Raw genomic sequence first — 18,086 nt, forward strand, 5'->3', positions numbered from 1 at the left:
ATGCATGATGGATCCTTTGCTATACCTCTAATAAGTAAAGTGCATTGTGTTTTTAAGATGAGATTTGTGGCAGTGTGTGACATTAACTAAAAAGTTTTCTTGCCCTCATTCATTCACATTGTTTATGAGGAAAAAAGAAAGCCTGTCTCGAGTACAGGTGTGGGTGGGGTGGGGAGTAGATAGATCTGGGAAATTGGTGATGGGAATCCTGCACTGGTGAAGGGGGGTGTTCTTTACATGACTGTAATCATACAGCTACAATTATATTTGTAATCACGGTGTTTAAATAAAGATAATTTATAAAAAAAATAAAATGAATGTATTTAAAAAAAAAAAGTTTCCTTGCTATTAAAAAGCAATAGCACAGTGGCGGGTAGGGCATTTGCCTTGCACATGGTTGACAGGGTCTGATCCTCAACACCCCATATGACCAGTCTCCTGAGCCTGCCAGGAGTAACTGGAGCGCAGCCAGGTGTGGGCCCCCCTCAAAAACAAACAAACAAACAAACAAACAAAAATACTTAAAACCTATCCTACCAGGCACAAAACTGATGTGGAAGTCTTTATATTTAGTTATAATGAAACAACATTAAAACAGATGAGAGCTCACTGTCCTTAAAAATGGATCCATCTTACGAACTAGAAAGTTACTGGCATTTGGGACGGGATGTATAGGCCACATTTGGCAGTTCTTGGGGATACCTGCTGGTCCTATGCTTGGGGTTACTTCTGGCCACTAGAATACTTTTATGGAAAGTTGACTCATGGTAAGAATGTAATGAATATAGGTATGATACTATGAATAGAGGTATCTCCTACTTAAACCCTTTCCCACCAGTGTGAGGTGAATAAGCACAGCAAAGTTTTTTTAAAAAGTTAACTTATATTAAAATAGTGTTTGTAAACAAGTTTAATACCATAAAGTATTTTAATACAAAGCAGTTCAAATATTAACTGTTCTTTAAACTGTTAAACTTTATTATAAATTAAAATTTCTTTACAAAAAAATTGCACATAGTATTTGACCACTCTTAGGTTCTGATGCACTGGCATTTGCAATAGTTTCTTTAATCTTCAAGTTAAACAGTCTCGGCAAGGAGTCCAGAAGTAGGAAGGGCAATAAACAGCCCTCTGAGAGCATTCAAGTGCAACTAGCGGACTTGTGGCCATGGCAGCTACACTTTCCTTACGATGGACTGCTTAAGTTTTAAATCCTGAAATGAAGAATCTCAAAAGATTTTAAAAGATAGAACTAAAAGGGACTGCCTGCTTTTTCTTAACTGTAAACATGGCCCTGGAAAATAAATCCCAACAAGAATCTCTCAGGCATCAGAGAGCGTCAAGTGAGTCAGGAATAGCACAACATAAGGGAAGGGGGAAAGGTGAAAAATAAAAACAAAACGAAACAAAATTAAAATAAATGTCAGTCACTTTGAGAACTATACTTACGTACATGATGTTATGAGAATCTGGCAGGGCCCAGAAGCAGGCCAAACAGGAAGTCCATTTATCCAACCGAAGACGGACATGTTCATTGCTTCCGGTTTTGAGGACAGAATATTGTAGGGGACTTGATATGATCAGTAATGCTTGTCTGCCTTACACAGACCTTAGCCAGGGATCAGCCTAATCTTGAAGGATCATTCAAATAATTTTGGCAATTATTTTAAGGACTTAGAACTGACTGCACCCAGTGTTCAGTGATTCTTGCTTTCTGTTTTGTAACTGTTTAAATTTAAGAGCTCATTTAGGCTGACTCCAATCTCTTGGCACTTGGAAACTAGTTTTCTCAGGTTATCAGTTTTACCTCCTTCTGATGCTTCAAACAAGAGATGCTGTAAAAGACAGGGAAGCATAGAAGTAAGACTTAGCTAGATTTTGGGCATTACCACATCAATGGATATGGCACATGCAGAAAATTTATAGGAAAACTTCAAGATGAAATAAAAGATAAAAAGTCATTACATCTTTCCACAGTGATGCACAAAGAGGTAACTTCTGTAAGGCTCTCTGATATAATCGATGGACCTATAAGACAGATACACACACAATTCCATCAGGAAATATAAAAGACAACTTCATAAAACTATTTAAAGACTCCTAATATTCACAACTAATGATATTCAAAGTCAAATAGTTGCTTTCAATTTGGAGTTACCAAATGTTTTAGTATTCTTATGATGTTAATTTCTTTGCTTTGATCCTTTTTAACTGAGCTTACATAAAGAACAGAATTGCTTTTAAAAAATACTTATCTGATCATAGTGCTTACCTCTCTCTGCCCCTTTAGAACAATCTCAGCAGCAATGGCTCTAAGAAAAGAAAAAGAGGAATATAGAAAAGGGAAAAGAAAAATTATGTATCTCTGAATAAAAATGAGGTACTACCACTGGCAGAATACTGACTGTGGGAATCTGAGAACATAACTTCCTGAAAGTAACAGGCTAAACTTCCAAGGAGGATAACCTATAGTGAAAAGAAAAATTCAACAATTTTTATCAACTTTACAAGAAAAAGTAGACCAGCGTTCTGAACATAAATAACGTTCATAAAAAAAAAATATTCCTAAGTACTATTCAAAAAAAAAACAAAAACAAACAAACAAAAAACAAAATACTTTAACACTAGCAAAAGTAATAGGACTACAGTAGGGGGAGGCCCTACAATTGAACAAAAATGGCTTAAAAATATGTGACATTTATCTATTTCATGATAGTACAATGTCAAAGGTTACTGACACTATTTTGCTTTGAGAGACTATTGTTAGGGAACATTTCCTCACACTTTATAAAACCTTAGCCAGCAAGTGCCAAAAACAATCTAAACTAGAGAAGAGATCTGTCCAGAGGGTAGAAGTGTGGAATGGTCATTTCAGATTTACCTGTCTGGAGCAAACCTTACAAATAAAAGCAATAGCTATAAAAACAGGTACATGATTGTTGCATTACATTTTCCAGGTGGCCAGGCATGTTGGAATATTATATGTAAACATCTTGGCTTGAAGTTTCAGAATTTGAACATTGCTTTCTTCCCATTCATGTTGAAGTAGCCTGTAAAATACATTCAGAAAAATGAACAAAGTACTACAAGTATAGGGCACACCAAGTGTGCCTTATGAGCAGAATGTTAATTTTTGGACAGATTCCATTAATCAACACGCATCTGTAGAAATACTTTTAGGAAAAATACCAAGACAGGAATATGCAGAGCAGCAAGAGACTAAGTAAGAGTCAAGACCCATGCCCTCTTTAACAATGAAAATAAGGCCCATTTATTCCTCCAGGGTTCCAAAACCTTCTCTCCAAACCACACGCGACATATCCCTTCAAGTTTTCAAAAATAATAATTGTAGGATATATAAACACCATTTAATGGATTTTTTTGTTGTTATTTTCGTGGGTTTTTTTTTTTTAATTTTTTTTTTTAAGTTTTTGGACCATACCAGGAAGCATTTAGGGGTTAGTCCTAGCTCTATGCTCAGAAATTAATTCTGGAAGGCTCTGAGATGTCGGAGATCAAACCCAGGCTGGCTGCAAGCAAGGCAAATGCCCTACCTACTGTGTTATCATTCTGGCCCCTAACAATATGTTTCTTTCCTCTTTTTGTTTTGGTTTTTGGCTCACACCCCATGACACTCAAGGGTTACTTCTGGCTGTGTGCTCAGAAATCGCTCCTGGCTTGGGAGACCATATGGGATGTCAGGGGATCGAACCGAAGTCCATTCTAGGTCAGCCGTGTGCAAGACAAATGTCTTACCACTGCGCCACCACTCCAGCCCCAGTATGTTTCTTTTTTAAACCAAGAACACTTAATAATAAATGTACCTGAGCTAAAATTTTATTATGTACAGTGGCTAATTAAGTTCTCTATTCTCCTGGGGAAAAAAAAGGACATGGTTGACTACAAGAAAATTAGAAACTTAAGTAGAAAAAGAGCTTTATCAACAAAACCAACAATCTGACATCTTGAAATACAATTTAACCAAAATGACTAAGATGATAACATTTTCTATTGCATCTGTTTTTATCAAAGATATTTTATATTTCTCATTTCTGTAACTGGCTTCTTTAAATCAGTTTAGTATACCATGTTCTCACACATTACATGAAATGTAACTACATGAAAAAGCAAAGGGCTGGGGCCCAAGCAATAATACAGTGGGTAGGGCTTTTGCCTTGCACACAGCATCCCATAAGGTCCCCCAAGCTTGCCAGGAACAATTTCTGATCATGAAACTAAGTGTCGCCACCAGGGGTATGGACCAAAACCAAAAATTTAAATAAACAAACAAATTAATAGAAAGTAAGGGGCCCGAGCGTTAACAAAGTACTTGCCTTGTGAGTGGCTGACCTGAGTTCAATCCCCAACATCCCATATGGTCCCCCAAGTCTGCCTGGAGTAATTTCTGCACAGAGCCAGGACTAACCCCAAAGCATGGCTGGATGTGGCCCCAAAACAAAGACAAACACAAAAAGCAAGGAAGTTATCTGATAAATATTTTTGTTTGATTTTGTTTTTTGGGAAGACACACCTGACAGCACCTCAGGGATTACTCCTGACTTTGAGCTCAGAAATCACTCCTGGGTGGCTCATGTGTCCATATAAGATGTCTCGAATAGAACCCAGGTCCATCTGGGTCAGCCACGTACAAGGCAACACAGACGAATTTGACTTAAAACTTATATGCCCCCTTATAATAAAGTTTTCTGAATTTTATGCTTTTTATATAAATAATTATATACTGCTTACTAACTGACATCAATAATATACTTTGGTTTGTTTGATTTGGTTTGGGTGGGGTTGTTATACTCAGCACTGCTTAGGGGTTACTTCTGATTTTGTACTCAGAATTAATCCTGGCAATGCTTAGAAGATGCTATGGAGAGCCAGGGATCAAACCCAGGTTGGTGGTATCAAGTTTTAAAAGATAATTTTATATGGAGACTATACCTTAAATTATTATTAAGGAACTGAAATAACTTTATTTTTTCTTACCTCAGTGCAAGTCCAGAATTAGTTGGCATAATTGAGCAAAACCTTTCCAAGGTTTTGGAATGCTGAGTCTTTGGAACACAGCTCAAATAAAAGAAAATAACCTGTAAAGGTTGGGGGGGAGAGGAAAATGAATGCAACCAAAATGTGAAATCCAATTATTACCTATATGTTTTAATTAAAAAGTCTAAAAGGTCTTAAAACACAAATGCATAAACTATAATGCATGATGCTATAAGTTACAACTCCTACCAGGAATTTCCAAATATAAATTAGGAAATATGGTCTACTCAAAGAGAGCCCTGGACTGAGATCACTGACAAGAAGCCAGAGTCTGGGCTTTCATTTCTGAGTCTCCCTTTACTTGCCCTACAGTTGGGCAAGTCAGAGGGCTAATGCCTGCCACATCTTGTTCATGGAATGCCCTTGTGTAAATGACTTAATGTCCATAAAAGTGGTTTGAGATCCTGGGATAACGAATGGCACAGAAGTATAAAGCATAACAGTTGGTTATCCTGATTAGCAACAAAACTATCCCACAGAAAAATCCATGTTTTGGTTTAAGCTGGTGAAACAGCCGTTTTTAGAGTCTTTGAAAATAAACAATTAAATAACACTGTGAAAACACTATGAAAGCACTATATCAGATCTCATGGCGACCCCTAATGCTGCCTCATATGACTCCACGGTCTCTTTAAAACTTGATTAAAAAGGATAACAAAGGCTGTTTTAAAAAAAATGAAGGGCAATACAGATCAATTCTATTAATGAGAAAATGTGAATTTAAATCACACTACAACTATTATAGTAAGATTCTTTTGACATTCTTCAATTTGGTTAAATTTTACCATCTCTTCGATTTTAATTTTCCTTCACTGATTTTAACAAGTTAGTTTTAAAGTAATTAATTAAGCAACTTTTTTAATTGTTTATTTTTAATTGTTTATTAAACAATTAAAAAAAGTGTAATTCTATAACGATGTGCCACTAGATTCTATAATTGAAATCCAAAACAATGCCTGCCATTTTTAATTCCTTAAGTAAAGTCATCTTGACTTGCTTGAAAAAGTAGGCATGCTGTGCTAAAATCATCCTTCTTATATTTTTAAGCTACAGTATTTTTCCTTTTCCTTTTTTTTTTTTTTTTTTTTGGATTTTGGGCCACACCCAGCAGTGCTCAGGGGTTACTTCTGGCTCTAAGCTCAGAAATCGCTCCTGGCAGGCTCAGGGGACCATATGGGATGCCATGATTCCAACCACTGACCCGCTGCATGAAAGGCAAACGCCTTACCTCCATACTATCTCTCTGGCAGTATTTTTCTAAGTAAAATTTCCAACTACTCAACCAAAACACTTGACATTATTGTAATGAAATCCTTCTTCTGATCTTCTTTACTGTAAACTGCACCTTAATATCTTTTTTTTTTTTTTTTTTTTTTTTTTTTTTTTTTTTTGGGCCACACCCGGTAATGCTCAGGGGTTACTCCTGGCTATGTGCTCAGAAGTTGCTCCTGGCTAGGGGGACCATATGGGACACCGGGGGATCGAACCGCGGTCCGTCCAAGGCTAGCGCAGGCAAGGCAGGCACCTTACCTTTAGCACCACCGCCCGGCCCCACCTTAATATCTTTTTAATTATGCTTCAATGATATATCTTCCCCCAAATAACAATCAATACACAGTCCTAACTGAACCTTAAAACAGCTTTTTTCTTAGATTTTTTAAAGAGGTAAGTGAGGAAACATGGTAAAAACAAATTTTAGGAGTGTCCATGGATAGCTCTCATTTTTAAAGTTCCTTGTTTTATATAAACATTCAAAGAGAGGGTTAAAAGTTTCAAATGCTTACCCTATTATGAAATTCATAGTTGGACCAGTAATCGGCACTGCTAAAAGGAATGGGGTATCGAACAGGGACTGTAATCAAACATCTATTTACTAAATCAGTAAAAAATTTGAATTCTTGAACTTTATTTCTGGATCCAGCAGCTCTCTTATTGGCAAACACAAGGTAACTGTCAAAAGAAAACAAGTTGGAATAATTCTATATCGCACTCTCTTACCAGCAAAACTGATCAACCTCTTTCCCCATCACATCTCCCTCATTCCAAATCCCATTCCTACTGAAAGAAACTAAACTTACTCCATCCAAATCTTCTGCACTATATCAGATCTCATGGCGACCCCTAATGCTGCCTCATATGACTCCACTGTCTCTTTAAAACTTGATTGAAGAGGGTGACAAAGGCTGTTTTAAAAAAATGAAGGACAATACAGCTCAATTCTATTAAAAAATGTGAATTTAAATTATACTACAACTATTACAGTAAAATTCTTGACATTCTTCAATTTGGTTAAATTTGACCATCTCTTCGATTTTAATTTTGCTTCACTGAGTTTAACAAGTTAGTTTTAGCAGTGTAATTCAGTAATAAATAATGAGTAAAAGTTTAGTGGACATTTCTCTCCACAGTAAATAATGTCTCACCAGTAAATCAGCCACAAATAAGGAACTTGGTGGTTAAACATCTCATCATCAAAATTCTCTTTGCATAAATTAGCAGGAATGTCAAGTGGTCCTGGGATATTTAAGAGATACCTGAAAAAATATTTGTTTGAAATTATATCTATGTACACATGATTTTTAATATTTACTTCTATATTGTTTCAACTTCAATTTATTGAAATACTGCATAAAGGCAATGGACTTTATTTCTATGTAAACGCTATAACCACTTTGGTTTTATCTTAAATATCACATTTATTCTGAACTGTATTATATAAACTCCCTCCCTAAATAAAATTTATTCAGCCCCCCAAATTAAACCACCATAAATAACTATACCAAATAAAAAAACAATTAGACCACCATCATCAAATTTTCCCATAAAATCAATTTATATTATATATTTAATATATACAATATATACCTTGCTACAAAAACACAAGTTCAAGTATTTTCTGCAATCTCTCAAATATTTCTATACAAAACCAAAGTGCAATCTATAACATATTGGTTTGTAAGACCTCCAAAAAGAGGTTTGTGAAATTGCAGCTACAGCTCAAGTCTACCAAGTACCCACCTCAGGTACTGCTAGCCACTGAAAGCCAGAGCTCTCCTGGGAGCATCCCCCAACTACCACCCTTCCAAGAGAACCATGATGAAATAAGACTGAAAGATACTGTAAACTACAGTTCTCTTCTCGAAAGTCACAATACATATTACGATATTCAAGGGTCTTAGAAACTTCATATTTCCCATGATTAATAAATATCCATTTGAGAGACAATAAAGCAGATAAGAAGTTTGCCTTGCACACGTCCATCCTGGGTTCAATTATCAGCATCCAATTTGGGTCCCCAAGCCCACCAGGAATGATCCCCAAGCTTAGAGCATGAGTAAGCCTTGAGTACAAGCAAGGTGCCACCCCTCCCAAAAAAATATCGATTTGAGTTTAATTTAGTTCCCACCCAGTAATTTCAAATTTGGTAACATTTATCAACATCTTCGAAAATGATTTCTGTTTGTTTGCTTGTTTGTTTGTGGCCATACCAGTGGCACTCAGGGATTACTCCTGGCTCTGTGCTCAGAAATTACTCCTGGCAGGCTCGGGGATTCATATGGGATGCCAGGGATCAAGCGCAGGTCAGCCACATGCAAGGCAAATGCCCTACTCACTCAGCTTGGGCCACTGGAAATGATATTTTTATAGGAAATTTATCTCAATAATAACAATGTACATAGAATAACTGTTCACCTTAAATTTAAAAAAATCGGGAATAAGTTTTAATAGATTAACCATAAAAAGAGGAAAGAAAATCAGAAGAAAAAGGAGAAATGAGAATCTAGATAATCAAGTTACTAAATTGACTGGCCCTATCTAAAGATTCTAGTTGGTGCCACTGTCAGGAGAAGACTTAAAGCCAAATCTATGCACCACTCTAACCCTAATAATGACTTCTAATAAAACCCCAAAGTAAGCTTTTATGACTATTAATCTTCAGACTAACTTAAACATAAAAATTCCATGTAATTTTTTTGTTATCTTTATACTAAACATCACACAGAAAAGGGAAACAATGAGAATTCAACTCCAGGTAATATTAACAATTCTAAGCATTCTGTTTTATAATTTTAGTAATGAAAATTTCAAAATACTTACTTTGAATGCATTTAAGAGCATGATGTATAGTAGTAATCTCTTCATCTACATCTATACATTTAAGACATAACACTATCAACATGTATATTACAATGCCCAAAACTATCGTGTTGATCCCTTCTAATAATTGCCTCAAATAGATTTCCCTCTTTGGCTTTTGAGTCACACCCAGCAGTACTCAGTGCTTACTCTTGACTCTGTTCAGAGATCACCCCTCGTGGTCTGAGGGACTAGTTGGGGTGCCAGGTATCAGAGTTGGGTTGGATGTGTGCAAGGTGCCTTATCTATCTCTCTGACCGCTCAAAATACATTTCTAAATTAAGGACCATATTATGGTTCAAGTACTCTAAACACAACATCTTTCTATTTTTTGATGAATTACTGTGATCATTCTTATGAAAATAATTTATAATGCAAGATGACTTAAGTACTTGACAGCTACTTATTGCTACATTAAGCTAGCGTAAAAAATCTAAAGACCTTTTTTACTAATTAATATGGAAGATACCAGTAGCATTATCTTTTAAAAGAAGCCAAGTTAATAGTTCCATGCCCAAGGGGAAGACCAAACCCAACAAGTATGTACAGTTGGCTCTGCCTTGAATTTATCATCTACTTAAGTTTGAGAAATATTTTTTAAACTTTAATTGATTAGTTTTTTGGGCCACACTCAGCAGTGCTCAGGGGTTACTCTCCTGGTTCTGCACTCAGAAATCCCCCCAGCAGGCTGGGGGACCATATGGGATTCAAGAATCGAATTGGGACCCTCCTGGTCAGCCGCATGTGAAGTAAATGCCCCACCACTATGCCATCTCTCTAGCCCTGAGTTTGAGAAGTTTAAGCAATAAAATTGAAGAATGGAGAAGCTACCAAGTCCTTTTATAACAGATTAAATTAAAGCTTGCACTTTAAAATTACTTTTGTTAGAAGATAATACAATTCATATTTTATTTTATTGGGGGGGTTGGGTCACACCTGGCAATACTCAGCGATTACTCTTGGCTCTGTGCTCAGAAATTGCTCCTGACAGGCTGGGGGGGGGGGGGGATGGATGGAGGATGGGGAACATATGGGATGCTGGGATTTGTGCTTAAGCACTAGAATTACATATAAAAAATCATAATATTTTATCTTCACTTATCTGTATATCTTTAAGAAAACTTTCTAAGAGGTATTGAACTTAGACCCTCCCTTTTCTCATTGTTTTCCTAAAAAAAAAAAACTATTGTCAAGATAAAATATTTTCTTCTCTTTCTCTTGCTCCCTCCCTCCCTCGCTCCCTCCCTCCCTCCCTCCCTCGCTCCCTCCCTCCTCTCTCTCTCTCTCTCTCTCTCTCTCTCTCTCTCTCTCTCTCTCTCAAGGGTTAATCCTGGCTATGCGCTCAGAAATTGCTCCTGGCTTGGGGGACCATATGGGATGCTGGGGGATCGAACCACAGTCCATCCTAGGTTAGCACGTGCAAGGCAAATACCCTACCACTTGCGCCACAGCTCCAGCACCTTCCTTTTTTAAATTTTTTTTGATAAAATATATTCTTTCTAATTCTGCTTTATTTAGTCTTTCTAATTCTGCTTTACTTAGAATTTCAAATGATACCCTTTTTGTAAAGTTTTGCTGGAATACAGTCATAGTCATTCATCTATTTGTTTATGGCAGCTTTGTCAATACAACTAAGTTATGACAGACTATTAAGCCTGTAAATACTCTGATATTAAGTCTGAAATCTTCTGACAGTAAATACATGATTTCTATCAAGTAGGGAAGGAAAAACCTTCCTTCAGAAATCACTTCATAACCTGTAGCAGTAGCCTCTCATGCTGCTACAAACAACAGAGCAAAGGCAGTAGGGCTCCACATAAATTACTGACAAAGTGATGGTGAAAAATGAGCCCTTTTAACAGTGTTTTCTTTTTTTTTTTTTTTTTTTGGGCCACACCCGGCGGTGCTCAGGGGTTATTCCTGGCTGTCTGCTCAGAAATAGCTCCTGGCAGGCACGGGGGACCATATGGGACACCGGGATTCGAACCAACCACCTTTGGTCCTGGATCGGCTGCTTGCAAGGCAAACGCCGCTGTGCTATCTCTCCGGGCCCTTTAACAGTGTTTTCAACCTTATTATTGGCTGTGGCACTGTTAACACCTTTCTGTGTACCTCCTATCACGGTTTAGTCCCCTACTCTCATACTGTGGCCCCTGCCATTTATACAATAATATGAGGACCCCTTGGAAAATCCAGGGGGGCCCACAAAGTCCATATGACCCACATATTAAGAAATGCACTGCACAACTAGGCAAAGCTCAGCCCCCGAAGAAAGAAAAACTGTTTAAAGTGATGTTTCCCAAAGTGGGTGATACCCATTGGGGGCACTAGAAGGATAAGGGAGGAGGGGAATAGCCTTAAGCACTTTGTGTGTGTTAAGTGCAGGAGCGCATTCTATTTATTCCCTTAAAGGAGAGACCCCTATGATTTCTTTTCCTGAAAAGGGGATTATAAGCAAATAGGAACCTCTAAAGCCTCTTGTTAACAAAAAAGTAGAAAAAAAAAAAAAAACAAAAGAAACAAAAAAACCTCATTCTTAAAAATAAATCCAGAGCAATAGTATAATGGCCAGGGTGTTTGGCTTGCACATGGCTCACCCTGGGCTGGTCACCCTGGGTTGGTCCGATTCCCTGCATTCCCTGATTCAAAAACCACCAGGAGTCATCTCTCAGAGCAGAACCAGGAGTAGGTCCTAAGCAGTGCTGGTATTGCCCCCAAACCAAAACAAAACAGAATGGAAAATAGCCACGTAAGACTGAGAATAATTCATCTTACAGTATAAAATGCTGAACAGTACAGTAAAAGCCAAGAGACTTACCACAGAGGACACTTTTTTCTGAATCATGCCTCTAATATAAGACACTTTAAATCTTTCTTATAATAAATTCCCTCTACCTCTTAACATCGCTGCAAAGAGGGTACAGAAATATTTTTAAATTCTGTCTAAAATGTAATCTATTTTTTTTTCAAAAAAAAAAAAGTGTAATCTTCCCACTGAACTAAACTAGTGCCGATTCTCTACAAACCAAGAAAAAGTTCTACAAACTTACCTAAACAAATCCAAGTTACTGTATTTCTCAACCCCCGGTTTAAAGAAGGATAAAATAAATTTCCGCAAAAATGGAAGAAGATTATCTCCTTGATTCTATTTTAAAAAGAGGAAAGTGGGATATACATTAGATCTTTCAAGGGTGGCAAAGCCTTTTTTAAAAACTCATGTAAGTTTCTTCTTGAGTAGCTGGGGGGGAGAGATAATTAATCTGATTACAATCTGATCTCCAAATTAAATTCAACTAATCATTTAATATCCAATAAACCACAAGCAGCAGTTTCATCCACCAATGACTTATTAAGCATATTACAAATTAGCAATGTGGTAGATGTTTTAACTCCCACAAAGGAAAAAGACATGGTCTCTGCTCTCAAGTGGAATTAGCACAGTAAATAAAACAAATATCAACAAAATTGAAAGTAATGCAGTTAAGTCCATTAGAGCAGTAAAGATTAGCTAGCAGGTCAGGTAGAACAAAAGAATCATCCAAAGGAGCAGACGACACCTAAATATCTTGGAGAACAAATAAGAAACATAAAATACCAAAACCTAGTAATAATGAATCTTTTTCTTTACCTGCAAGATGAAGTATTTGCATGTATGATAAAAAATTTCTGCATTCTGAGGATTTTTTTCAAATGCAGCAAGCCACACTGCCCTGGCACTATCAGGCTGATCTGTTTGCAAATATAAAGCAACAAGGGCTTCCAGCAACTGGCAGTTCGTGGGACAGGATTCCAATAAACATTTACAAAGTTCCACTGCAGCCTCATACCTTAAGACAAAAAAAATCTAAATACATGGAAAGATTTTTAACACAAGGTTAACTGTTTGACACGTAGCATTTACCTCTCTAGAAGCTGGTGCAGAGCAATCATGTTTGTATAAAGTGGAACACAGACCTCTATTCTTTTCTCAACAGGAACACTCTCATCTGTGCAAGCTTTCACTGCATCTATTAAAATAAAATCATAATAACATGAATACTTAGAAACAAAGTAGTATTCAAATGGGTTACACTCCAGAACATGAAAAAAGATAGTCTCCTTTTACTTTGACCATTATCTTACTCATGTTTACTGAACTTGGTTAGTTTTTCACCCAAGTAGCTTTTATCCATATTTAGGTAACTTCAAACTCCTAAATAAAAGTCTAGAAATCATACATCCTAGTCTTTTCTATTAGCATAGAATCTAGACTAAGACAGACTTATAGCCTTTTATGTATTTAATAATTATGTCAAATGTATTTCTGACTTTCAGCTAGAAGATAGAAGCTTTGTTACTTCTGTAGTGGACACATTATTTGGTATACAGCAGCATAATAAAACATAATAAAAGTATACTTATTACTTGAAAAGACTATTTTAAGCCTCCAGCTTAACTATTGCCTTAAAAAATAGTATGATTCTTGGGGCCAGCGAGGTGGCGCTAGAGGTAAGTAGTCTGCCTTGCAAGCGCTAGCCAAGGAAAGACTGCGACCACGGTTCGATCCCCCGGTGTCCCATATGGTCCCCCAAGCCAGGGGCAATTTCTGAGCGCTTAGCCAGGAGTAACCCCTGAGCATCAAACGGGTGTGGCCCGAAAAAACAAAAAAACAAAACAAAAAAAAAAGTATGATTCTGATTCAATCAATATGCTCAATCTATATAGCATTTATTACTTACATATTTAGCAGTATCTTTTGCCAAAACTAGAACTCAAATTATAGAAAAAGTCAATGTTCATTTTACCTAGTTTAATTCTGTATTTCAAACCTTTCTTTATAAAATATAGTGTGAAACCACAAGTTGCAGTAGATTCCAATTTGTTCCCTGATTTGTGAAAAATCATAATCATTTTATGACAATTCACGTATACTTATACTTACCTTCAAACACTGCTAACAACATGTCAGGATTAGTCTTTACATCCTGAACTGCTTGCCATGGCATTACAAATGGTTCTGTGTTAACAATTCTTGAAGGATTGGCATTAGATAGATCATAAAATTTTGAAGGGAGAATATTGAATTCTACAAGATGTATGTAGGCAAGCCATGCCAGACAGCGATCACTTGTTTTAAGGTATTCAGCTACTATTTCTTTGTTTGCCAATTTCAAAGCATTCTAAGTTTAAAAGAAAAAAAAAAACACACATAGGTATTTTTAATAAGGCCTATTCCTAATAAAAATCAAATGCAAAGGCAAAGCATATTAACTTCTTCATTTATTTGAAGTATAGAGTACTGTCAGCAAAATTTTGAGTCACCTATTTTTCAATTTAAAAAGTAAAAAGGTTCAATACCAGATAAACAATTTTAATGTAAAGATTCAGTTACTTTATATGTTAAGAGCCTATGTATTAGAAATTCATTAATATATACAAAATGAAAATAAATCTACATCTAGAAAATTTTCACTGATAACTTACTTCCTTAAAATTTCAAACTTGAGATATAATCTTGCAGGTAATTAACACATACTGTTTTGCTTAAACCTCATACAATCCAATATCCCCAACTAAGCAAATGAGGAAAGAAATCATAAACCTACATAGCACTCAGTTTACTATTATGAACAAAACAAAGATTCAGAACTTGCGCTCTAAATAATTAAACAATGCTATCCATACATTATGCTTAGGCCTCACGCAAAAATCACTAGGAAATGTAATTAAACGGTAATGCAAATGTTTACCTGTAAAATTCCAAGGGCACTCTGGCACCTTCCAGTAAATATGTGCAGCTGAACTCTAAATAGAAGAGCCTCTAAAAGCTGAAAGGACAAAACATCTGATACTTCTTGCTTGGCTGCCGCCATCAGAAATTCAACCATTCTCTTACATACATAATCTTTTTCTTCAAAGGTGCTTTCTAAGTGCAGAAACTGTCCAAAGAGGTTTCACATAATTAATCCTGCTTCATAAAAATACATTATAAAGCTATAGATCTTTCATTTTCAAACTGTCTCATATTAAGTATTCAGTTTCTGTAAAGAACAATCATAAAAATGTATAGACTCATCTAAGATAACCTATTATATAAAGCTGGAAACAATCCGATGAGGACTAAAATCATCCAAGTTTGTTGCTTACTCGCAACAGTTAAAACAGTTTCATTCCTTATGTCTGTCTATCTCTAACAGATAAACAATAGCAAGAACACAGTGGATCTCTATAAGTTCATGTTGGGAATAGGGGAAGTGGCAGAGTGGTAAAGCACCTTCCTGGCAGGCATGAGGCCATGACTTCCATCCCCAGCAACCCCCCAACAGGCGCAATGCTAGTGGCACAACCATTTCTAATCCTCTGTATCACTGTGTCTAGGGCACTATAGCCAAGCGTGTAAAACCTCTAGCAAGCAGCACAAATAAGGGCACATCTGATAAAACAGACAAAACAAAACAAAAACAAAGAAAGGAAATAAAGAAAAAAAAACAAAGAGGAACCAGAAGCTAGAGCAGGCTAGGGCACATAGGGAGGAGGCTGAGGTTCAATTCTCGGCACGAAACTAGTAGCCAAAAGACAGACAGGCAGGCAGGCAGGCAGGCAGGCAGGCAGGCAGGCAGGCAGACAGACAGACAGACAGACAGACAGACAGACACACACACACACACATACACATACACACACGACACGATGGGGAGGAAAAACAATGAAAGACGAGTTATATTGAAACTTCACATATGATCATAAACAATTTGCACTGCTTAAGACTGATAACTATACGAGAATATGGAATATACAGTAAAATTATTTTTAAAACCAAGAAATTAAAAAGGCCATGAGGATCAAATTCAAAGAAAAATATTACATTTTTATTTTTGCAAGAGGGGAAATGTGTTTTTTGGGCCACACCAGCAATTTCTGAGTACAGAAATTGTACAGGGGACCATATGAGTTGCCAGGGATAGAATGCAAGTCCATCCAAACTAGCCACGTGCAAAGCAAATGCCCTGCTGCTGTTGTTACTGCTCTGGCCCCCCAAAATATTACATTTTTAAAATATTCCAAACACTATAAACTTTATGATGACCCACTAGCATCAACTTTGCTGTATAAGCTCCAGGTAAAAAAATTAATAATTCACTACCCAGGCCATGGATGTAGAGCTGGATGTCAAGAATACTTTTCCTGAACATGAGGCCCTAGGAACAATCCCTAGCACTACAGCACTGCAAAAAGAAAAAAAAATAAAAACAAAAAAACAATCCTCTAGCCCAGGGGTGGCGAACAGGATTTTGGCAAAATGCAATATGTGCTTAATATATTATTGATAAAATGATATGCTTTTGTGTGAGTGTTTGCCTGTTTTGGCAAGTCACTGCATGGTGTGGCTCTCTGACTCTCAGTTTAAAATTTTGGCTCTTTGTGTCGAACTTGTTCGCCACCCCTGCTCTAGCCAAATCTACTATTGAGAGGTAGAGTGTCAAATTCATTACGGTGTATCATGGTTTTTGTTTTATGTACCACTCCTGGCAGTACTTGGGGGGGACTATGGGGTGGCAGGGATCAAACACAGGTATAGGGTACCTGGGCCTTCCAACAAGCAAACAATGAGATCTAACCCTTGGACTTACTCCCAGACCCAGAGATATCATGCTATTACAAACAACAGAACTACAGAAATAGATACATCTGAAAGCTTATCTGAATCCAATGGTTTCTGGTAAAAGGTCTTATTGAGAATTTATTTTCTAAGGGGATCAATTATTTTTATGTTTTGATAATTTTCAATATTAGTAATAGATTATAATAAGGTTATTTCCACTAAGGACTGGAGAGACAGTACAGTGGGCAGTGTACTGCCTTGCATGCAGCTGATCTTGGTTAGATCCCCAGCAATGTCTATGTATAATCCCCTGAGCACCTCTGCTGAGTGATCCCTGAGCCCCAAACCATGAGGTAGACCAACCCACCACCTTCAACCTCCGAAATCAAAGGAGAATTGTTTTAGGAACACAAAATGTATTCTTCTAGTGAATTTAACAACTAAATGCTCTGGTCACGATTTTTCCTTTATTATAAATTGACCCAAAGAAGGCATGAGGGTTTGAGGGTACGGGGGCTCTCCCACTGAGTCACATCCAAATTTACTATACATCTATACATCTATACACAGATTAAGAATATGACTAGGGCCCGGAGAGACAGCACAGCGGTGTTTGCCTTGCAAGCAGCCGATCCAGGACCCAAAAAAAGAACATGACTAAAACTACAATGATGGAGGAAAGCAGAAATGCTGGTGGAGGACGTTGTGTTAGAACACTGAATGCATGAAAAACCAACATGAATTGTACTGTAAATCAGTGGTTCAAAAAAAACACAAACACTTCCCATACTTATAAAAAATATATTACTACTTATATCAAGCTTTATATAATCCAAGGAATTATGAACACACATAAGGGACTTATTTCTCTCTACTCACAGTCCAGAAGCTTTGATAATCAGGAGCATATTCAATAGCTGTTTCACACATTTCCTGTACTTCCTCCTTGGTTCCTCTTTTTGAGAATAATCTGAGGTAATGACACCAAATTTCTGGATTGTCTTTGTTGTTTTCTAAAGCTCGAGCCAGAACATTTAGAGCAGAATCCAAAGATTCTGAACATAGCCTGTATATGGAAAAGAAAATGTAGGAGCATCTTTAAAAAATAAAATGCTTTAAGATACTTTTTAAATAGTCTCATTTGAATCCATTATTCAATGTCATTTTCTCTTGGATCCTACCAAGAAATTTAAATCATGTATAAACAAAAGATGATCAATTAAGGTTTTAATCACATCTGCTGTCTCCCCTTCTGCATCCTCCCCTCAATGATCCTTGATTCCCAGAGACCAAACAATTTCTTTGTAAGTAG

At 36.8% G+C, this 18,086-nt stretch overlaps 1 protein-coding gene across 1 annotated transcript in view; it reads right to left on the minus strand.

The window, feature by feature from the left end:
* Positions 1-955: 955 nt before the first annotated feature.
* ZFC3H1 (zinc finger C3H1-type containing) overlaps positions 956-18,086 on the minus strand; it is a 66,151-nt gene continuing 49,020 nt past the window's right edge. The window contains exons 22-35 of the mRNA XM_049783031.1: positions 17,654-17,840; positions 14,922-15,110; positions 14,114-14,351; positions 13,094-13,199; positions 12,821-13,019; positions 12,243-12,337; positions 7,479-7,589; positions 7,134-7,238; positions 6,840-7,005; positions 4,996-5,096; positions 2,949-3,050; positions 2,273-2,312; positions 1,966-2,028; positions 956-1,835 (exon numbers count right to left, since the gene is read on the minus strand). Coding sequence (XP_049638988.1) covers positions 1,698-1,835; positions 1,966-2,028; positions 2,273-2,312; positions 2,949-3,050; positions 4,996-5,096; positions 6,840-7,005; positions 7,134-7,238; positions 7,479-7,589; positions 12,243-12,337; positions 12,821-13,019; positions 13,094-13,199; positions 14,114-14,351; positions 14,922-15,110; positions 17,654-17,840 — 1,840 coding nt within the window. The 3' untranslated portion in view covers positions 956-1,697. The remainder of the gene's footprint in view (positions 1,836-1,965; positions 2,029-2,272; positions 2,313-2,948; positions 3,051-4,995; positions 5,097-6,839; positions 7,006-7,133; positions 7,239-7,478; positions 7,590-12,242; positions 12,338-12,820; positions 13,020-13,093; positions 13,200-14,113; positions 14,352-14,921; positions 15,111-17,653; positions 17,841-18,086) is intronic.

Source organism: Suncus etruscus, chromosome 11 (assembly GCF_024139225.1).
Source record: "Suncus etruscus isolate mSunEtr1 chromosome 11, mSunEtr1.pri.cur, whole genome shotgun sequence".
Taxonomy (NCBI): domain Eukaryota; kingdom Metazoa; phylum Chordata; class Mammalia; order Eulipotyphla; family Soricidae; genus Suncus; species Suncus etruscus.